At 40.7% G+C, this 22,589-nt stretch overlaps 1 protein-coding gene across 1 annotated transcript in view; it reads left to right on the forward strand.

Annotated features, from left to right (window-relative positions):
* Positions 1–22,589, forward strand: part of KCNH5 (potassium voltage-gated channel, subfamily H (eag-related), member 5) — a gene marked incomplete at its 3' end in the record, with an annotated part of 58,026 nt that overhangs the window by 33,814 nt on the left and 1,623 nt on the right. The window contains exon 4 of the mRNA XM_009698202.1: positions 19,968–20,167. Within this exon, the coding sequence (XP_009696504.1) occupies positions 19,968–20,167 (200 nt within the window). The remainder of the gene's footprint in view (positions 1–19,967; positions 20,168–22,589) is intronic.

Here is a 22,589-nt window from a genome sequence, read left to right on the forward strand (position 1 = left end):
GAATGATCAGGTCCTCTAGGAGAGAGACGGCAGCATATAAATGTGCCAACTGAAGGAAATAATAAACACACAATCCACAGAACCTGTTTATCCTAAGGATCGGATTTTGCTTTCGCACAGATTTCTCCTCCGCTGACTCCAGCAGAGCTGTTCTGAAGTGTTCTGGGAGGAGGTTCAAAGGCTCTGACCCCACAGGAGCTGCCAGTGTTTTTGCAGTAAAGGAAGGCAAAACATCTTTCATCGAAGGGTTGGATTTCTTCTGAGGCTGACTCAGAATCTCTGCTTGTAAATGCACTTACTCTTCCTCATACAACATTATTGGGGCAGATTTTCAAATTATGTAAATTTTGAAGGTTCAAACAAAAAATTGCCTGTTATCAGAATTGGAGACTTTCATGTGCTGTCACATCATTTTTCTGTTAACCCTTATCTTGACCAATATTTTCATGGGTGATTGAGAATTTGTGTTTTGACTTCTGATTTTCCCCACTTGGTACACGGCAAACCTGAATTTATGTTGCTAAGCCTCTGATGCAAAATAGAGCTATGAGTACTAAGCACCTACAGAACCCAACAAACCTGGCCTTAAGAATTATATGTATACTGGTGACCCACTGGAAAGCTCTGACCTTGGACAACAGGAGATAAGACAGGCATAAGAGCACACGATTTTTCAAGTTAATGATGTACATACCTAGATGTCAGTGACATCTAAGCAGGGATGTTTAATAGAGAAAATGTAGAGGGGATGTAGAAGTTAAAATGTGAATGAAGAACTTTAATAGAGAAGCCTAGTAGCATAGGCTAATTCTGCCAGCTTAAACCCCCTAGTTATTTGTGGAAACAACTGCACTTTCAATGGTGGTATTATTTTTTCTGATCCTGTCAGGAAGGAGCTGCAACTTGCAGATATGCAGTCTCTCTCGTGAGAGAGATGACTGCACCTTCCCAGTACCAGCTGATAAGCTTGGCACTGGTATCTGTGCAACAACAAAACCATACTGTGCTTCTGTATTCTTTGCATGCTCTCTATGCTGTTTCTGTGTTGTATCATTGTGTAGTGAATACACTGGCTATGCTGTAATTCAGACTGTGGACTTTAAAAATTACAATCAGACAAGTAAACAGAGCATAACAACTATGATCATCAATTCAAAACTGCTTGATTGGACCAGTGTCTTTCCATTAGAAAGGGAAAAAAACTGAACTCCGAAACAAAGAGCTTTTTTACGGATGGCTTTGTGCTTTCCACAGGCTGATGATGTGTTTTATGTTATTGCTTGTGTTCTGAGTCCTTCCTACCATTTCTGATTTTACTGCTATTATCTGTCCACTGCCATCATAATAGTATTAGACACAAAATGTAGCAACATCTATAATTAGGGCTGTCTACACATTTTCTTTCTATTTTCCATTTGACTCATGTGCCTAACTTTCTAAATCTTTCAATTTCCAAGTTAAGATAAACAAGGTCAGCCATTTCAGAGAGCAAGGGTATTGTTTGTCCGTTTAACAAAGCAAGATTTTGATCTTCAAAGCAGATACGTAAGAACAGTAGGGCTGGAGACTGAAATTTGGTAGCAAGAGAATATTCATAGAGGAGAATTCTTGGAAAAAATCTGAGCCTTCTTTCAAGAAAGGTAGCAACAATGTAAAGACCTTTAATAGTGACCCGTTGGAAAATGCTGGCCTTGAAAGACACACAAGATTATGCAATGACTGAGCTAGCCATACACATAGTTTAATGTCAGAGGAAGTACTGAATAGACATAAAAATTGTATGTATTGCCTTCTCTGGATGAATCACAAGAAACTGAATCATGGAAGCGACAGGGAGATACCTGACTTTAATGTGACTCAGGAAAAGGTGGGCATATTTAGCTCCTGAAAGCTGCTGCTCTGAGGACAAGCTAAGACATATAGGCACCCTTTAGCTGCCGGTGCCTGCAGCCCAGCCTGGCAGGCTGACCACATCCATGTGCTACGGGGAAGCACCCACTGGTAGAAGCAGCGTGGGCTGACCACCCAGCTGCAGCTGGAGTGAGTGGAGGAGTGTGGAGGAGCGGTGCTGCTGGAGACCAGGGCATGTGTGGAACTCAGGAGCATCCGGGAGAAGGTGACAGGTGAGGGACAGATCGAACTTTTAAATACCAGACAGTATGTACCTACTGGGTTAGCTAAGCTGATCTTTGGTACCTGTGCCTTTGTAAGCTTGGCTCAAAGAGCACAGACATGGTTTTCTGCAGTGTCAGTTCTGTGCTAGACCTTGCCCAAGCTTTGTTGCCATGCAGAGGTATTTGTTAGCATGTCGGTTTGTCAGCCAAGTGTGACTTGTTGGTGTGTTTTGTATTGTCTAAAGTTGGAGCTTTTTACATTATTTTGTTTGCCAAGATCCTTAAAAGCCTCCTCCTTTGTGTCGTCTTTTGGGGAATAAATTCCCTTCTGCTGTGTTCTCTGTAGCCCACTGTCATACCAGAGAGTGCTGTGTGTGCTTCACTTCAGGCACCAATTTTTAGATACATGAGACCGGCAATTTGTGAGTTAATTGGTGATGTCTGTGTGCTGCAATTAACCTAATTATGGGTTTGATTACATTTTAATTAAACTCTTGTCCCGGACAGCAGCTGTTTAATCATTTGCCTTCAGGCTCCCCCTCAGTTGGGGTCATTCTGAAACCTGCTGTTTTGGGTTGACAGAGTTGAGCAGTGAGTGTGTGTGATAATGACACAAGTGTGTTGGCACCAACACTGTGCTGACGTTTTTTTCCCCTTAATCTTTTTCTTCTTAAAACCCTGTTGTAAAACTTCAGATGTCATTGATCAACTTCTATACTGTTGTTCTTTGGAAGCTCTTGAAAGTGTGATTCTTCTCCAAGGTGGTGGGAGAGCACCTTTTGCACCAGTTTACACTAATTTGCCTTTTGGTGCTTATGTGTGCTTTGTGTTATGCTTGTGGATGCCGTGCTGGATTCACTGAGAGAAAAACTAAGTCTTGCTTTGCTGCTGTACCATTAATATATTTTTTTCCCAGTATGATTAGCTGTTTTGCATCACAGCCTGTTTTGGAGAGCTGTTGACTTGTCAAGGGGCAGGATTTGGGAGCTGAGCTATAATGAACTCCAGAATCAGCTTTGGCAGAACCAGCAGTGGCATAGCATGATAGGAAAGTGAAGGTACTCTATCTGAGCTTTACAAGATATTCCCATATTTGGTAGCTGTATCGAAATAAGCGGTGAATTTTGGTGTTTCTGCTGTTTAGAAAGTCTGTAGAGATCTGGTGCAAATCAGTAAGGATGTGGATTTTCATTGGAAAGCACTTTTTAAATTTACTTCAAGGTAGAAAAGAAATGTAGTATCTTTGATTTCTTGGAAGTCAATGGCAAGATAATGGCAGAGATTCACTGACTAAATCTTGCACTCTTCAATTCTAGTTGCTTCTCCTTTATCTTCTGCACAGAGATATTGCAGTGGCTATTAATTCTCATTGCAGAAGAGTCAGTGTAGTGGTTCAGTGTTTGTCAGCTGAGGGGTGCCTGGCTGATGCTGCTCTGGAAGTACCTATGAGGGAGAGAAGGACTTGGTCAGCGAAGACACTCCTTTCCTTCCCCACTCATCGTGTTGTCTAGTTGTTTCTCTGTGTGCAAGCTCCAGTCCCTGGACTGACTTTTTGGACCAGTCAACAGCAAATCAAACACGCTGCAAATGTTGGGCTGTTGAATGGGAGCCTGGTGATAGACTGTATCATTTAATGATATGGTGGTTTGTGTTAGTTCTTCTTGAACCAAGTAGCCTTCGTCAGGGGTACTTTGGCAGTAACTTGGAGGGATAAGGAGGTGTGGACATGGGGTGGTGGTACTAGTTTTAGAAATGAGGTATGTTTCACATAAAGCCAACGCAAAGGGTTTGTGCCTAGAAGCTCAATAACAGAGATGTTAGCTCAGCTGAGTACCTGTAATCCAACCACACTTGTGTCCCCTCACAGCAATTCTTTAAAAATACAGCTGGGAAGGCTGGGCCAGATTGCGGCTTTCCTGAAAGTAAGGAGAAAGGTCTTCTGTATGGATTGTTAGCTGACAGAAGGCAGTGAAGAAATGGATACTGGAGTAAGAAAAGACTGTAACTCTGGTGGAGTGAGTCCTATGGCAGCATTGATCCTGCTACACCTTTTTCAGAATAACTAAAATCTTTTAAATTTAAGTACTTAAGCACAGGCCTAGGACTGGTTTATCCACAGCCTTGTAGCAATTGTAATAATTTATATGCCTATAAGAATTTCCATGCTGATTTTATGGCATGTTTTCATCCAGTCTGTGCAGAACAATCTGAGTGACTGTAAATGCAGTGAAAGGGAAACAGGCGGTTCCATGCAAATGTATATTATATGGAAACATAGACTTTCCTCATGCTGCACCACTAGCTTATCTTTTAATGCTCAGGGAATGAGCATTCTAGCAAAGAACTAATGCAGAAACTATGTTGTCTTAATGGCGGATTACTGGAATTGGTAACACACGCACAAAAAAGGAAGAATTTAGCTTGTTTTTGTGTGTGTGTCTAAAGTATTTCTACTTGCTGAATACTTCAGTTTAGCTGTATTTTGGGGTTCCGGTCTTTTGGGGCACTCAGAAGCCTCATGTCATTTGGTTTGTTTCAGCTGAGGGTGCTCTGCAGCTTGAAGTATCAAGCCTCAGGTTAGAAAGATTGCTTTTCAGAACTGAGAAGCATTTTAAATTGATGGCACTTTTACAGTGAATACCTTTCCAGAAGACTGAACAGCAGCAAGCCTACAGAAGCCAATTCCTTTATACATTGCCTTATCCCTTGTGATTGCTGTGACAATTAAATAACTTCAGAGTAGAAAAAGTTTGAATGGCATTTGCCTTGAGCATTCTTGTGCAGTGCTTTTTTAATGAGCTCCCACACTTCCAGCTTGCAACTTCTGGTATTTAAAGCTTTCTCTGTGCTTTCACTCTTATTGTAACGTTGAAGAAGTGGGTTTTTTTAAAGACTTGTGTTAGCAGTTGTTCTTTTTGTGTGGAGTATGAAACCATGGATTAAGGCAAGTAAAGGTTTTATATTCATTACAACTTAATTCTGTTCTAACTTCAGTCTCGCTGGAAGTGTAAGTCTATCAGACAGGGGTAGTACAATACAGGAAGGAAACCCCCCCTGATAATGAACACGTGAAGATTCCAAAGTATTTTTTTAAACACTTAACGAAATATTTATACATTTTCATGAAACTGCTGTGACAACACATTCCCACCATCACGCTGCTGTTGGAAACACTAAAGGACATTGCTCCTTTTCTAGGGCTCAGGAAGAGGAGACTGTATGCAAGTACCAGCAGAGGGAGTCAGGACTGGGCATTAACTGCTGGAGGTTTTCAGATCACAGTGGTCATCACCTGGAAGGGGAAACATATTCTTAATGTGTGGGGTGAAGTACAAAAAGACTTCCTTTAAGAATATTCTGCCTTCTGTGTGATACATGTATGTGTTTTCTCCCCCCTGCACTTGGATTAGGAACATGAAAACACAGTCCTGAGTATTCTGGTTTGGGAAGCCTGATGGTGATTCCAGTAAAAAATGGTTTACTGAGCAATTTTCCCCTCTCCTTTGCCCTTCTCAGACCACACTAATATAAAGCATGGAATGGGGTAGCATTTAGTACTGTTTAGGATTTCACATCTCTACCTTGTCAGTGGTAGAAAAATAATGTCAAATAGGAAAGCCTCCTAGCAAAGCAGAGCCACACAGCTGGGGAGGAAAAATGATTCAAGATGTTGGCAGCATGCTCAGAAGAACCAGTATCTCCTCTCCTTCCAACTGCGGAGCAATTATCTGTACGTGGATGGATGCTGTCCCTGATGGCACAGTGATGAGGAGAACTTGGGGAAGTGAAAATGCTGTGAGGAGATTTGTGGCTGTGCGGAAGCTCTTCAAGCTCTTTTCTGCCATTCTGCAGAGTAGCACAAAGGACTTTATCCTCCCTTTCACACCCTGCTTCTGACAACCTGTTTACTGAGGCTTTGTATGAAGGATACTGTTAGGACCCAACATTTTTGCTCTCCTTAGTGCCTTCTGCAAGAGTCTCTCTGGATTTGTTGCCTAGCCCCCTTGGCTTGTTCTAAAGTGTTTATTCTTTCATCTTTCTGGCTTATTGCCTAAGATTTCAGCATTGAAAAAAGAGAGAAAAAGTAAATAAAATTCATAGAGTATTTGCTTTAAGATACAAAAAATGAATTTATTTTCATTAGCTGCTAGCCAAGACAACATTCTCACCTTACTATTTGTTATTACAGGCACTGTGTTTCTCTAGTCTGACTTGCACAGTCTAAAGTGTCTTGCATTGCAGTCACAATGCTGACACGGTCTTCAAACAAAGCTTTTAGGGATGCTTGTTAGCTACAGCTCAGCCTACTACTGCTGCATTTCACTTATTGATCTGAGAGAATGTCATCCTAACTCAAACAGTTTCTTCATTAAGCAGGCTTTTAGTACGATTTCTTTTTCCTGGAGAAATGGAGATTCACCCAGAGACAGCTTCTGTTGTCTCCTGGGAGCTGGTTACCAAATGTTCAGAGAGAATTGGTGCTTGTTAGCCTCTAGAAACTGCAGAAGGTTCTGGACACAGAAAATGGATGTTATGGCCTGCAACAGAAATAAAGCTGTTAGGCAAAGGGCAAAGCAAAAGCTGAAAAAAACCCTGCTGCTTATCTCATCAGTGCTGAAAAATACTGCAAGTAGAGTGCAGGAGCCAGTGGGGGCTAGTGCACAGGGGAGAGGACCTGAGTTGGCAGGTTTGGGCTGAGTTCCCAGCTCTGTCACACACCCTCCCGTGTGACCTTATGCAAACTGCTCTGTGGCTCTGCTTTGCCTGCCTTACCTCTCTACCTCTTCGCATCTTACTAGTACAGAATGTCTTTTACTGTGCTCTGGACATACCATACCACTGTGTGGCTGTTCCCTCCCTCTGCAGTGCTACTGTGTCTTTTTGACTTCCAGGATATTGGTATCAGCAAAGGAAAGCCTGTACAGAAAACTGGACATTTAAACTCTCTGTATTTTTCACCAGTTCAGCTATCGTCTGGTGCTTTGTGTTCCATGTTCCTAAGCTCACCTACATTCCTTTTCTGCTCCTCCATCCCTCCTCTTACTTATTTAAGCTTGCATCCCTGTCCTTCCCCTTCCTCCCCTCCTCCAACCTGTGAAGACTCCCTGTTCTCTTGACCATCTAATTTAACTTTGATTCCCCCCTAGTCATTAGGCTTCTCTGTTGAGGCCAAGAAGGTCTGGCAGCCTCTTTGATGGGTCTGCTAAGCTGTTGATTTAAATTTTGCAGGCTCTGTGATGCAGAGAGACTGCTAAATCACTGCTCCCACGACAGGTTTCTGAAATGCTGGAGGAAGACAGAGTATTGAACAGAAAATTGGAAGAGGTGATAGAAAACAGGAGAGCAGAACTTCTGGAGGGACGCATGAAGAGTAATTTTGGGCCAGGTAGATGACAAGAATTTGACAGGGGGAAATGGCTTAAAGAATGGTTTAAAGAAGAGTGTGTGTGTGCGTGTGTGGATGGAGAAAGGCATGATACATGGTTATCTATCAGAGGGGACATTTGTCAGAGGGACCTGAAACCACGGTGACCAGATCCTGAATGCTAAACATCAAGAGTGATATTTAGGGACAAGTTCAAGAGATGCTTATCTAGAAAATCTGGCTGTGTGGCTTGCAGGTAGACATTCTTATTTAAAACCCAAGCCAAACCAACCAACCAACCAACCAACCCCCCCCCCCCAAAAAAAAAATCAAAACCCAACAAACCAAAACCCTAAAAAAAACCCTCAACACTGAGGCTGTATACCATTCAAAGCATGTCAAGTGAGCTTGACAGAAAAAAATTTTAATAGCCTGGTGCTCATGTGCTGATTGATTACAGCAACAGATCAAAGATAAGTATTCTGTCATGAATCATTAATATCTGTCAGCCACTAGTAACTACACAATATGAAAAATTTGAGCTGTTGAAAATCTATCCTTGCCTTGTTCCTAAGACCAGTAAATGAATATTCGTGGTAGCACACACAGCTTACAAACGGTTCTGCACTTCACATAGCTTTTAAAAGATGAGCACGCAGGTTATTATCAAATATGTTAAGTGCTAAAATGAGTTCATGCATTTTTACTTCTTTATAATTTGATAACTTCAATACTTGTAAATGACATGGAGTATATTTACCACAATTGTTTGCCCAGCTCCTACTCCTAGTCTCCAGTTACTACATGAGCTGTAATATCTTGTTGCCTCCATCAGTGGGAAGGAAGAATTTAAGAAGATCTGGTAGATGCTACTTAGGCGACACTGTATGTGACAGAGAATTAGAGAGGCAGGTTCTTCAGTGCTTAAACAACAGAAAGACTTGTGATAACTGCAAAAACTCTTCTGAAAGTCCTCTGATGTTGTGAAAGCTGTCCCTGATCTGCAAGAATTATTATCAGGGGATGCTTCCTTAATGACTGCCTTGGCATTGCCACAGGATTAGGCTAGGTCCAGCGTTGTGACAGCAGAGAGTGGGGATCTGAACTGTCAGGACTTTTCATTTTGGAATCCAAAGATCAGGATTTCAATTCAGGAGGAGCCGTTGTTCTCATATTGTGTGCCCTGTATCACAACAGTGAACAGTTTACTCTGAGGTTTGACTCCTGATGATGTCCTATGGCTAACTTAAACTGAGATTCTGGCTACTTTTACCGGTTGCTACAGGCACCTTGTATCCCTGTGGTTCCTAAGACTTTGTTAATGCACACATGTGAAATCACTTAAACCAATCTTAGAAACTACCTTTTTCCTAAGATCTTTTGGGAGTGCTGGGATAGTAGGTGTTCCCCACCTGCTGTGGCTGGCCAAGTAAAGCTTCCCAGAGCATGCCTGCCAGAAAATGCATTACTCTGTGGAGACGTGAGAGTAGAGAGGTCTGTGTTTATGGCCAGAGATATCTGCCTCTCCCATTCTAATGAATTACTTCATGACTAAATGGCTCTAAGGATATGGAAATGTTGGGTTCATATCCCTGCTGTGTTTATGGAGACTGGAAGAGGTTTAACAGTAAAAACTCTTTTTTTGCTCCTTTCTCTTTCTCTTAAAATACCTAGTCACCTTTCGATGAAGGAACTCTACAGAAAAATGGGAGACCTGAGTTCAGGTCTCTACTCCTGCACTGAGAGTTGAAATGCAGGCCTGTTGTATCCCAGGTGTACATTGATTGCAGGGAAGTATAGTTGCACGCTTCCCTAAATCATTCTTCTCTAAGCAAGGAAAAGCTTTGTGTGCCTGACTATTGGATGAGGTTTGTAGCTGCAAATTATTGACAGAGGTATTTCATTACCTTCGAGAGTCCTCTGTACTTTCTGTTGGCCAGCTTCAACTTATTAGTATCTGCAAATGCCATTCTTGTGTGCCTCCCCGATTCAGGCACTGCACAAGCAGTCCAGTTCTCTAAAAAGGTCCCAATGGCAGATTACAATGTCATTACTTCTGGTGTATAAGTTTGTGTATGTGCAAATATATTTGCATTTTGTGCTGGCTTGCTAACAAACCTACCAAAGCACAAAACAGAGCTACCTGACGTTTTTTAGGTGTTAGATGATTTCTATGTAATATTTACTTTAAAAAGAAGTGAGGCAGTATCTCTTGTGCAATAACTTCTACCCCTGTATCTAATGGTGTACCTTTTTTAGAAGTTAGGTGTGGAACTCCCAGCTGTATGTATGCTTACCTTTACTACTGCTTTTAGTCCTGATGAGTTCTAAGAAAACAGCAGAGTCAGCCGGGAAGACAAGCATCTTGGAGATTGGAGCCATAGGAACAGTAATGATTACCCATTTCTGAAAGCTAGGCTGTAACAATCTTCACTGATCCAGGGAAAAGTTTTCTGCTCGCATGCAGGCATCCATGGTTTCTCATTAAAAACCCAAACAGTTGTTTCAGTTATTTTTTGATAAACCATATGTGTCTTCACTAGCCTGTCATTTCAGTCGACAGTAAAGCAGGCCCCCTAGAGAAGCCACTGTCTATGAGCCTTTCCCATTTCCCATTCCTGTACATACTGTATGCACCTCCTGATTTTGGTCTGCAAGCACATCTGTGATTAGTGTGTGGGAGGACATGACTCAGACCCAGTCATTCCGGTGACAATTATTCTTTAACCACCTCAAATTAGTCTTCATTTGTGAATGTTGTCTTTATCTCAGACCTCATTGGTTTACTCGACGTAATTAAAGACTTCAGTATTCTTATTTGTGTTATAAACACCATTAAATATTTGTAACTATTTAATGACACCAGAAAAGGGAAGCTATTGGACTAGTTTGTGTTCAGGTTTGTTTGGGAAGTGTTTGAAAGGCCTGTATGGAATATAGTCACATAACTTGTTTGTACTCATTGAACGCAGAAGTAAAAGATGGACATGTGCAAGATGGGATTGGCAGGTCACTCGGTGTTGGCTGAAAAGCATCTTGCAGTCTTTCTGTGGTTATTGAAGTAAGGACACCCTGGGAGCCTGGCTTACCAAGGTTATTGAATCAGAAGCTTCAGACTGAGCTCTGGAGAGGCAAAGCAGTCAGGTACAGCACAGTCCAAGTAAGCGCAGTAGCTTTAGAGGCTTAATTTCACAGTGAAGTTGATCTGAACTGAGGATTAATTGTTGTCCTTAACTCCAGTATCCGTTGATCCTGTCAGGTGTAGCCATGGTCTTAACGCTACCTGGCTGGCCTGCCCATTGAACAGGCTTGAGAGCTCCTTGGTGATTAACACAGCCTCTCTGTGCAGCTAATGTATGGATCACTCGTTTCGCAGTGTGACCGCTTGGAGTGAAGTCAGCTTGAAGGGTGCTGGTGTCTGTAAGCCAGGTCAGCTACAGAGGACCCAGGCTTCATTTCAATTACATACTTTCTGTTTTAAGGGTTAGTTTAATTAGTTTCTGGAAGGGGGACAATGCAGTTAATCCAGAGAAGTTACTTCTCTCTGGAATCTGTGAGACAAGGGAGGTGCAATTTTTACATCGGCTGGCTGGGTGAGGCCAGCACTCTACCACCCACCTCTGGTTCACTTCACAATGAAGCCATTGTTCCTTCTTCCCACTCTACTTTTATATTGGGATAATTTATAGGCATTAAAAATTTACCTTTTGTTCTCAGAGAAGACAAAGCCTAGAAAAAGACTGTGATGTATTTGCTACATAAGCAGCAAAAGCTTTTGAAAGTCAGTTAATGAAAGTTAGTGGTCCAAGAGACCTGCTTTGTCTCAGTATTTCTCCTAACTGTGTCCTTAACTTTAATCACAGGCGTACGTGCTCACGCCTGTGGAGCAGTGTTTAAAACCCATGTTTTAATGCATAGCTGACTTGAAGTTTTAAGCCTAATGAGAAATGAGATCACTGCAACCTCAGGGGAGGCCTTGGGTCCTTCCCTCTTGTAGTCTTACTGGGGGATTCAGGCCTGAACATACTCAGCAAGAAATGCAGCCAGCTACCAACTTCCTATATGGGCGCTCTGGTGGGAGTAGAGGGAAGCTACCGGAATCCATTTATCATTCAGAACAAAGGATTACTTTAAATATCTCGCTCAAATATAAGATGCCTTGACTAAATGAGATCTGGAGCAATAACCAAAAGGAATCACACTGGAGAATGCTGCTTGGGCAGTTGTCAGCAAGTGACTTCAGCCATCAAACTCTTGTGTTACATCACTGATGGGGGGAAGTGCAGTCCCGATGTCAGTATGTGTAAGTGCTGGATGATGGCTTTGGAGTGCAAAATTCAGATCCAGTTCTGAACTCTCAAAGGCTGCAGGTAGGTTAATGCAAAATCAGGTTCAGGAATTGCTCAGGAATGGGCCTGAGCAAGCAGTACAAAGCCCAGCAGAACATGCTGCAACATGGTAGAGAAAGGGACAGAAAGTTTGGATAAAAGATGGGAGAGGTGGTGGAAGCCCCATCCCTGGAGGCATTCAAGGTCAGGCTGGATGGGGCTCTGAGCAACCTTATCTAGTTGGAGATGTCCCTGCTCACTGCAGGGGGGTTGGACTAGATGACTTCTAAAGGTCCCTTCCAGCCCAAATGATTCTATGATTCTGTGATCTCCTTGAGTCTCTCTAGATTTCCCTCCTGCAAGGCTTTGTGGAAAACATCACACAAATCATAGAGGAAATAGAGTAAACAAAGGAACCATCGAAACTATGAATATAAGCAGTTTCACATGAAAAGAGAACAACTTTTCCTTTTTATTTGCTCCTTTCTTTAATCTTTTCCTAACTGTTTTTTTTATGTGTAGCCCTGTTTCAGTAATAGATTTTAAAAAAATGAGCATTTGCTTCTAATTGTGGGTAACCATTTCAGATAAGTTAAGGGTAGATAAAAAACCAGCTTGCAAAGCAAAAGCCTTCATATTGGTGCCAGTCAGTAAAAACCTAGAAGCAGTATCTGGAGATTTAATTTTAACCAAGTAATTGAAAATGGCCATGCATTACCCTGTATAAATTGTAGAAGAAAAATGATGCCCTTAAATGACTCAGTTGTCATTTAAATGGTGATCTGTTCATTAGTGCTGGGAAATGAAATGGAAATCCATTTCAATTTTCTAGACAATTTAAATTTTATTGTCCATAAAATTCTACAAAATGGTAAAATAGTGTCCTTTCTTGCAAATTGCAGAGGATTTAATCAGATTTTGCCATTTTATTAATTCTCATCATGGTAAAACCTGCTAGTGAATACATTAAGCTGAAGTCATCCCTTGTTGATGAAAGTGTCCCACTGGTGAGTCTGGCCTCGTATGTTTGGAATACAGATGGGTTTTGCAGCTGTAATCTGTTTGTACAGTTAGTTTCCTCTTGATAATCAAATTGGTTTTGTCTAGAGCAAGGCTTAGCATTCACTGAAGTACACATGCTTAAAACATAGAGCATCATCAAGATCTTGCTACACACTTAAAACCCTTTATGACTCTCCTGAAGATGTTCTGATAAATATCTTGTTCTTTACAGGAATTAGAGTTGTTTTAACTAGTTGTGAAAATCAGGGTATTTCCTGGCCATTCTGTCTAACTTATCAGAGATGAACCTATCTTGTGGGGGATAAAACAAGGAGAGGTAACTGGAAAGTGCCATTTCTCTGCAATTATCATCCTTTTTCTCTAGTCTTATCTTCGAGTAATTTGCTGACGTTTCCCCTTGCAAATCGTTTTGCCTGTTGCTCTTGCTATCCCATATTTTTCTATTTTGACTGAAATAAAATTTGATGCTGCAAGGAGCTTTCTTGGACTCATTGATTAAACTGTAATGGTTCTTTGAAAGTCTTTTTGGTATCAAGGGTTAAGGACCTAATTTCAATTAATTGCTAGGCATTACTGTGTTTGCAGTTAGTCATGGCTATCTGGCAGTTTTAAGAATTTACCTGTAAGTTGAGGCAGAACATATATCTTCATATCTGGCGTATGATGCACCTTTGGATGTAAAATGAACTTTGGGACTAACCAGTCAGTGGAAAAACAGAGCCTTGCAGAAATATTGATGCCTTCAGATAATTTAAGTGGGAAGAGTCAGGTGAACTCGTTGGTCTGCAAGTGCTGTTTGCTCACAGAATAAGAACATGCAGCCCTGTTTTCCTGAAAGTGAGAGAAGCTCATAGTTAGGGATTTCAAAGTCTACCAGCTTGAAGTCTTTCTTTATCCAGGATGCTCTTCACTTTAATTCTTTTCAACGTCATGGTTGTCGTCTTCTGTTGGCTTCCCTTTACAGCACAAATGTAATGTATGACTAGACTCTTATTCCTTAATTTTGCAACAAAGAACACATCCAAGTCCTCACAGGCTGGTTCTAACTTCTTGTGCATCTGATTACTTTAGCATATTGGCTGCAATGGAGTCTGTGGCTGTCATTAAATCCCCCTCTGGATGACTGTTAGTGCATTTCGGTGTAAATAAAATACTAAACTGTAGCTGTCAAACCAAATGAATGATGGGTTCTGTGAATCAGGATTCTTGCCATTTTACTTGTTTGGACACTTCTCAATTTGCCAAAATCCAGATTTTGCAGTGTTAATTAGTGGGATTGTGTTAATTTAGTCAGGTGCTGCCATACAGAGGTAGGAGCCTTGGCCCTGGAGATTATAGCCAGCCCTCCCTTGTGCAGATTGCCAGGGGCCCCTTCATCCTCTCTTTTCATAAGCAGGCTCTTGGATCCAAGATGCAGCCTTTCACAGAGTGCAAATGGGTGTTGGCCCTTCACTGTGACTTTAGAGAGTGCTGTTTGTGTTGGAGAGCATTCTCACAGGGCTGATGCTGAAGTTTGTTTTATTGGCTTTTATTCACTTTGGCCCTGATTGCTCCTCTGATCAGTTTTGGTCTGTGTGTTTTCCCGTGCTGTTTATCTCAGCCCAAACCCGCTGAAGGCAAAAGCAAAACCTGTTAGAGATTTGTGCTGCCCACGGTGCCTGAGCTTGTGAAATTCTTGTGAGCCAAAACACCTGCGATTCCTGCTACCAGCTGTGTGGATGCTACCAGATCAAATAAAAATAAAAAACTTCAGTTTTGAAGCATCCTTAGGGATGCTGGAGTTCAACATCTTTGGAAGGTTTGGTGTTTTACGAACACTTCCCTCACTTCTTCCATATTAAGGCTTAAACTGGCAAAATGTAAGTGGCTTCAAGTCCCTGAGATAACAGGAGGTTATTTACCTGTGGGTCTGTGCTGCTGTAGTAGCAGTCTGGTTTTATTTTGTGGAGTTAGGAAAGGGTGTGAGGAGAGAAGCAGTGGGAGCTGTTTGTGGTGTTTGTTCCATAGCTGTTCTTAACTCTTCCCTTTCTGCCCTTACACACTGCAGACAGCCTATTTTAAGGTGCACAGATGTTCCTACTGCTCTAGTCCTTGCTAGTTGCTTAAGTGGCTTCTTAGAGCAGCTGTTCCCTTGTTTATGTCTCTGACTTTCATTTCATTGCAGTTTTTGGTTTTTTTGGTGATGGGAAGAGATAAAAAAAAAAATCATGTCTCTGATGCTCTGTTATTTAGCCTTTATCAACTATGTCCTCACTGGCGGCCTATCTTTCTGCAGGGAAGACACTTCCATTGTAACTGGAGCCCAGTGTGGTCCTTCTATGTCCCATCTGTCGTCAGCAGGGTAATTTCAGCAAATGTGGTGATGAGTGTGAGATGATTTGCAGTAGGATTTGACTAAGAGTTTAATAAAATTTGCCTGTGGTCTCTCATCTTTCATCCTAGAAGTCAAGTGGTTCTGCCACATAGCTTGATGCTCATGTCCCTCATGACCTGTTCAGGCTTTCTGCTTTGCCCTTTGCCATTGAATTGATTTTCAGACTTGCTCAACTGATAGTAGTGTGCCAGTTCTTTGATCTTTGCCATTGCTACTGCCTTGCTTTTGCTTGTGGGGTACCTAAGCTGAGGTGCAAATTACAAGGTCATGGAGTGAAAGAGGAGGGAGGTGAAGCAGTGTATCGGTTCAATCTGGATGAATAGAGAGCTGTGGGAAGAGCAGGATCCAACAAGTCAGTGGAGCAGCATGGGGGAGAGCTCCTCTGGGAATTTACTTTCACTTCAAAAAATGTCTTTTTCCCCAGGTTGTGAAATTCTGGAATTGATGTACATGCTAAGAAGATAGTAGCAATTGTGATTTGTTCTATACCGTGTGAAAATGTTACGTAAATATATTGTGAAAATTCATAAAGTGCGTAATATTAATCGACCTATTAGATTATGGCTAAATTGTTTATATTTATTCTTTACTAGCTAAATGATATCTCTATACATTGTATTACTAAAAAATAAAAGGTAGATAAAAGATTATAAATAGGAAACTTTATATTATACAAAGCTTCCTAAGAAGCAGCAAATTAAGCAGCTCTGCATCTGTCTTGGTAGAAAATGGGGCAACCTATTTAAATTCTGTACTATTGTAGAAGGTTATATAGATACTCGATAAGTAAATCTTACTTTAGATGCTTTGGTTTCAAGACTACAAATAACAATTCTATCAAAACTAGTGCTGTAAACAATTTGTTGATAGATACCTGTTCAGTTTGGTATTTGCTTGCAAACTGTAATTAACAGTTCAGCATTTTTCTTTTAACTGCATGCTCTCTACCCATAAGTAGGCACAATTACCACTAATCAAGACCCCTAATCTCAAGCAATTATAAGCTCTTACATTGTTCTAATTGCACATTTAAAAATGATGTGTTTTTTCTTATATAATTATGTTATAATCCATACAATTATTAATTTCTGCTTTTCTTTTTATCTGATCAATGTTAATTTTGTGTGACCTCACAATGTGTTATCTGAAAAATGCCTTTGAGCCATGCAATTTTTGCCATTAATTTATGGTTATGTTTTGTCTTCAGTGGGAAACGATACAGTGCAACAGGTTTGCAGGGCTGTGCTTTCTCTCAGCCATCTATGAACTCAATAATTTGTTGTAAACTAGGAACTTGTTAGTGAAACAAAAGTGCAATTGTACATTTAAATCATCTACTATTTGTAAACCCACATGCTTGCTCTTTGAATATTATTTAGGTTAGCACAGGCTGGACCTTAAGCTTATAAAAGGGGTTTGTTTTTTTCAGTTGTTAAGTGGAACTTCTATGCAGACAGGTAGACTTTCTGGATCAGCTTTCCAGAAAGTGAAAATGAAGGCGGTTCAGTACTGCAAATCTTGGGGGCAAGACGTAAAAGGTCATCATGTAGATGTTCACTAGTCGATGTTGGTCTGACTTGTTGCTATATAGTTCTTATGCACACATTTTGTATGCAAGGGCTTTGGATGAGTGCATTTTGAACAAATCATCATCAATCTGATGATTCATCTCAGGAACCGCATGCAGCACTTACATCTGTAATTGGGGTAATTGCAAACCTCTCATTCTTACAGATAGAAATTCTTCCTCTTATAATTCTAAAATCAGATCCCAGATCTTTTACTGTGGTAGCTGAGACCTACACTGACTTGTATTTATTTCTCTATTCTTATTTGTTACATCATTAAAAGTAGCAGATGATTTGGTGACCTTTCCAACCTGTGTCTGACCTTCATGATTCACTTGTGCGGGTAATTGGCTGTTGAAATTACTGTGCTTTTCTCTTTGACATTATTTAAACAATGGTTTAAATGGAGTGACACAGATTGCATTGTAAATGGTAGCCACATTGTTGGGGACAATGTGTTTTTCATTATCTATTGTCAGAAAAGAATGTTAAGGGGGGTGGGGGGCTCTATCTTTTCTGAAGGATCTTGACATTCATGGAGAGGAGGTGTTGGAGATTTTGCTCTGTCATAAATTGCCCAGCTTTCTTCCTGTAGTAGAGTGTATGTTTCTGAAACCTTTCTACGGCTGCAGTGTATTGCAGTGGGTTCATTTCATTGTTCCTTGGAAAAGAAGGCACACAGCTAGCTATTTCTATGCAGAACAGGTCAATGTTTAATATGCTAATGTATCTACCCAATATTAAAGCCAAGGATTTTTGCAGCCTAATATGTCTTTAATAGTAATAAAGTGGTTAGCTAATGATGAATTAAGGGTTGTAAGTTTGGGGATTTTTTTTTTTTTAAATAAAAAATTAATGTAGGCAGGAGAAACTTTTCTTGCCGAGAAGATTGTCATTCCAGAGCATAGTAGCTGCATTTTGCAATGGAAGTTGCTGTAGGACTCCTCACCTCATTATAATCAAAATGAAGGAGCAAATTCTGTTTTTCCTTAGGGTTCATGTAGCTGGACAGTAACGGGACAGGTGGGGACTCCATCTTACCTTTGCTGGCATAGAGCTATACGTCCCAAGATAGTGAACCCCTAGGTCTCACTGTTCGCCAGAGAGCAAGATACAGTTGTATGCACACAAGTAGGGTGGCCTGGAAATCTACAAGTAGGGGTTTGCTTGTGACCCTCTTCCTGGTCTGTCATCTGTTTTCAGCGCTCTACTGACTGGCAGAAGAAGGATGTTTGTGGACGCCTTGCGCTGCTGCAGTGTCCTGCCAGTGGAGCTTTGCCGTTTTGGAGGTCCTGGGTTTAGTTTCTCTTAGGGAACCTGGTAAAAGTCCATGTAAGTAGGGCCTGAGGTAGCAATATTGTAGGGTTGTGTTTGCATCTGCATAACAGAGCAACGTGGTTAGGGAAAGGTAACGTTGTTCAAATGCAAAATGCTCATGGATTAAGGAGCGTTTATAGCAAATCTGTTTTTTAAAGCATTTCTTCGTTCTTCAGTACTCTTTGTGTCAGACTTTCTGGTATGGTTTAGCTCAGGCACAAGTTAAGGTTAAAGAGAGAAATAATTTCTGGTCACTGTATGCCTGTTCGTACTGTCCACTTTTTTTTTTTTTAAACTGAATTTGCGCATTTTTATATATATTTTTATACCTGTCTGTACGAATTTCCTGTTGGAAAAGAGGAGAGCTGGTCTTTATAGGAACTCATAAAAAGAAAGGAAGTTGGAATTCTGCAGAGAATCAGCAGCGTCAAGGGCTTGAGCAAGTCTAAATTTAAATTGCACCTCTTGATGATCAGGGAAAAGACAGTCTTGTAAGTTTCTCTTGCACATTATTGAAGGTTTTTTGTCGGCCTCAAAACCCTAAAGCATCTTAGTTGGCTTAAAGATATCTGCCTATAACACTGACCTGAATAAATTGCTGCATTCTCAAAGGAATGAATGGGATGAGGAAGTAATTTTTTTTTTTTTTTTAAAGAGGGAGTGAGGAAGGAAATCAACAGCAAAAGGGTATATATAGATAAAGCAAAATATTATCTTATTTTTTGTAAATGTGGCTTTTCAATTATTTATTTTTATCTTGAGTGGAAGAGATATGATACTGACAATTTGGTGCCTGTTTTGGGGGGCAGGAAATGATAAAGAGGAAGAACTTCCTCAGCAAGCCAGAGCACTTACTGGTGGTTATCGCACATCTGCCGTCTGACTGTTCTCTCCCTCTACAGCCAAACTCTCGTATATCACTGACCTGATTCACAACACAGGAAAACTCCCCTGGAGGCTTCCTGTCCTTCCCTTTCCTTCAGGGCTGGATGGGCTGGAAAAGCCTCAGCCCCAGCCTCTGCAAACCATCAAAACACGACCATTGAGACTGCCACCAGCCTGCTGTTCGGTCTTGGGCTTCGGCAGGCAGACCTTCTCAAGGCCTGTGTGTTTTCGTCTGCTTCTCTCCACAGCTGGAAGTACTGCCTTTTTTTCTTTCTCGTGTTTATTCTTAAACCCATCTTGATGAACCAGCTGGCTTCATCACTGTGTTGAATGAAGTCAGAAGGGCTGTGCAGCAGTCTGCCTTTGAGGGCTCTAGCTCTTGCCTCAGGCCTTGCTGTTCTTCTGCCTGAAGAATACAAAACATAATGCAAGTTTTTATGTATTATTAAACTTATATCTATAAATCACTGACCCATGGTAGCTGTTTATTACATATTCCATCTTCTACTTTGATGCATTGTTCTTGTCACACTGAGGTGGGTAATGATGACTCAGCTTACTACTGTGGTAATGCACTTAAAGCTTGGAAATCTGTCACTGATGGCACTTCAACACAGGCACTATAAACCAGAGATGAAATTTTACAGTATTTGCTGTCAAGGTATTTGTCTTAAAATGCTTGTGTTTTCTATTGTGGTTTTGTAAGGTTTTGGATACTACTGAATTGTTCGATGGACAATAACAAATAGTTGTGTTTCAGGAACTCTGTGTTGCAGGACTTGCCATCACAAAAGTAGGTGATGGTCCTCAATTTGTAGTGCTGAAGGTGACCTATAAAATGCTTGTGCTCATCAGGCCTTCCTAACAAAGCACCGATATTGCATGCCTTTCTGTGGGCCTGCTATTTCCAGTCTTAAAGCACAGTGGAACACAGACTAATCATCACAACTCATTATGTATTATATCTGTTATTTTTCTTCTTTTTTTTTACAGCCCTTCTGTATGCAACCATTTTTGGTAATGTGACAACCATATTTCAGCAAATGTATGCTAATACAAACAGGTATCATGAAATGCTGAACAGTGTTCGGGACTTTCTAAAGCTCTATCAGGTCCCTAAAGGACTGAGTGAACGTGTGATGGATTACATCGTTTCCACCTGGTCAATGTCCAGAGGAATAGATACTGAAAAGGTAAGTAAATTAAACTGCAAGGAAAGAAGTCACATCCTGAAAGTGTTTCATTAAAATAAACAGGAGGTACTTTCTTAGTAAAGAAGACAAATATTCTTTAAATAGTTCCAAGTAGTAGCTTCCCTTAATTTTAAACTTTCAGATTTTTTATTTTAATTTTAAACAGATTTTCAGCTATTCTGTCATACTGACATATGCTAGTGGTAAAAGTATGTTTGTTTTGCTGGTGATATGGCATGAAATAGTATAAAAATGATGAAGGAAGGAGCTTAGTTTTAAGTAAATAAAGAAGATAATTAAATAAAAAATTGCAAGTTCTAGCACAACCTCAGAATTTGTTTGAATGAGATTTTTTTTTGCAATGTTTCTGTTGTGTGAGGTTGGTTGCAGCTCTGTGGGCCTGAATACAAAGTAAAATTTGTTTTGTCTTTGTAGAATTTGAAAGTAATATTCTGTGTGCAGGTTAAAGATTTTAATGAAAGTTGGAAGTCATTACTGTACTAATAATGTATTGTTTGAAATCTGCCTTGTGGGAGGCAAATGTTATCATCCTAATTCATTGAATTTACAAGTAAATTCCCATCGCATCTTTTAAAATAACGAATGGCCCTTCACCAGAACAAATGTGCAAAAGCAACTATTTGCTGTTTTCGTATTAGTTGCCAGCTTTTATGGAGATAGATACCGTTTTTCTTCTGCTTGTAAAGCAATGTGGTTTGTGGGATGGTTCGTTCAGGAAATCATACTGATGCTCTGGTCACCAGCCTTCTGGTTGTCAGCTTAATTTAGTATTCTAAGCTGTAGATGATGCAGTTGAAGAGCAAACAGTCTCATTTCTGTCTAGCTGTTAAAGCATTGTTATGAGAGGGTAGAACAGATGTGGCCTTGCGCTGGGCTGTCTGGAGACCAATAGGTACACAGGGTACTGTTTGCCTTTCCTAAATGACCTTCAGTGTAACTGTTTGCTTTCCTAAATGGCCTTCAGTGTATCTGCCATTTAGATCCCAGACCATGATTCTGGGGAGCACTGTCTGTCCTACTAGCTTTCAGAAAGAAATGGTATTTTGGTATTGCATAGTGCTGATTAGAAGCTGCTCTACCTGTTCCCTTACAAAATATCTTTGTGCAGCATTACGGGTTTGAGGTACATACATTTGGGGAAGGTGAAGAGAAAACATCTGAGGATATATAGTGTAATGAATGCTGGTGCTTTCATTCACCCCCCAGTACAAGCTTCTCTCGTAATTTTAACAAAGCAAAAAGAAAAAAACTGCTATGTAAAACATGTTTGTTTTAGCTTATCTTCAAAGTTCATTCTTTGCTTCCTCTGATAAGGAGAGAAATGCTTTAAGAATGCCTTTGGAGACAGCGGGATAACCAAACCAAGCACAACTCACTGTAGCCTTTGAGAATTATCTTAATGAACAGGAAAAAAAATCTCCAATTATTAGGACATCAAAGAGCTTAATATGGTGATGTTTTCAATAGCTGGTGTATTCATAGCTGAACTGCCAGTAGTAATGACTGTAAAACCAAGAAATCAGCTTTCATCTGCATAGCAGAAGCTAGCAGATATAAGACCGACTGATGGCTGTGCCAATCCTTAAGCTCTCAGGTCTGAGCTCCATTGGTTTCATGCCTGTGTATAACTTCTAGGATGTCATGCAATGAATAAAACATGTATTACTCCTGTGACAGAACAGTGGTAGTTGTGCTGCTGTGTAATGCAATGCAGCTTTCTACAGATGAGGCAGATACTCAAAGATGAACTTAGCACAGAATCAATCTTCTCACTGTTTTGTAGGCCACAAATTTGTCAGTTCAGTGTTAACTGCAGGCATGCCAAGGAGTGAATAATCAGCTAAAAGCAAAGTCTGTAAGTCTGGAAAATGCCAGTATAACAAAATTTAACCAAGAGCTGCTGAAAGATTCTAAAATTAATTCATGAAAATATGTTTCTTACCTCCCATACAAATGAAAGTCTTCTGCCATTTGTTTGTAACTCCCAAATGTCTTTAATCCTTAATTTTTGTGAAGTCTGAAGACAACTTCTCTAAATGGAGAATGGAAAACGAGTTAACTCTCTTAGGCTGGGAAACCAAGGGTTTTTAGGATAAGAGCCTCGTTTTAAATATTCTCTCGTGTATTTAGGTTTTCTTACTACTGTTTCTATTACAACCACCCTTTTTGTGCATGGTATTCAAGTAACTGTGAAGTGCATGTGTGCGTAATTCCAGTAGCAAAGTTTGGCAAGCATCTGCAAATACAGAATGTTTTTGTTGCCAGAGGAAATGAGATAATTGCAAAGACGGCTATGGCCACTGCCTGTGTTCCCATGTTAAATGCTGGTCGTGCTGCCCCAACCCGTCTCTGTGAGCCTGGAAAACTGAGAACTGGCAGGGTGGGCCGGGGGGCCCCCTGG

Source organism: Cariama cristata, unplaced genomic scaffold, assembly GCF_000690535.1.
Source record: "Cariama cristata isolate BGI_N322 unplaced genomic scaffold, ASM69053v1 scaffold12794, whole genome shotgun sequence".
Classification (NCBI taxonomy): Eukaryota; Metazoa; Chordata; class Aves; order Cariamiformes; family Cariamidae; genus Cariama; species Cariama cristata.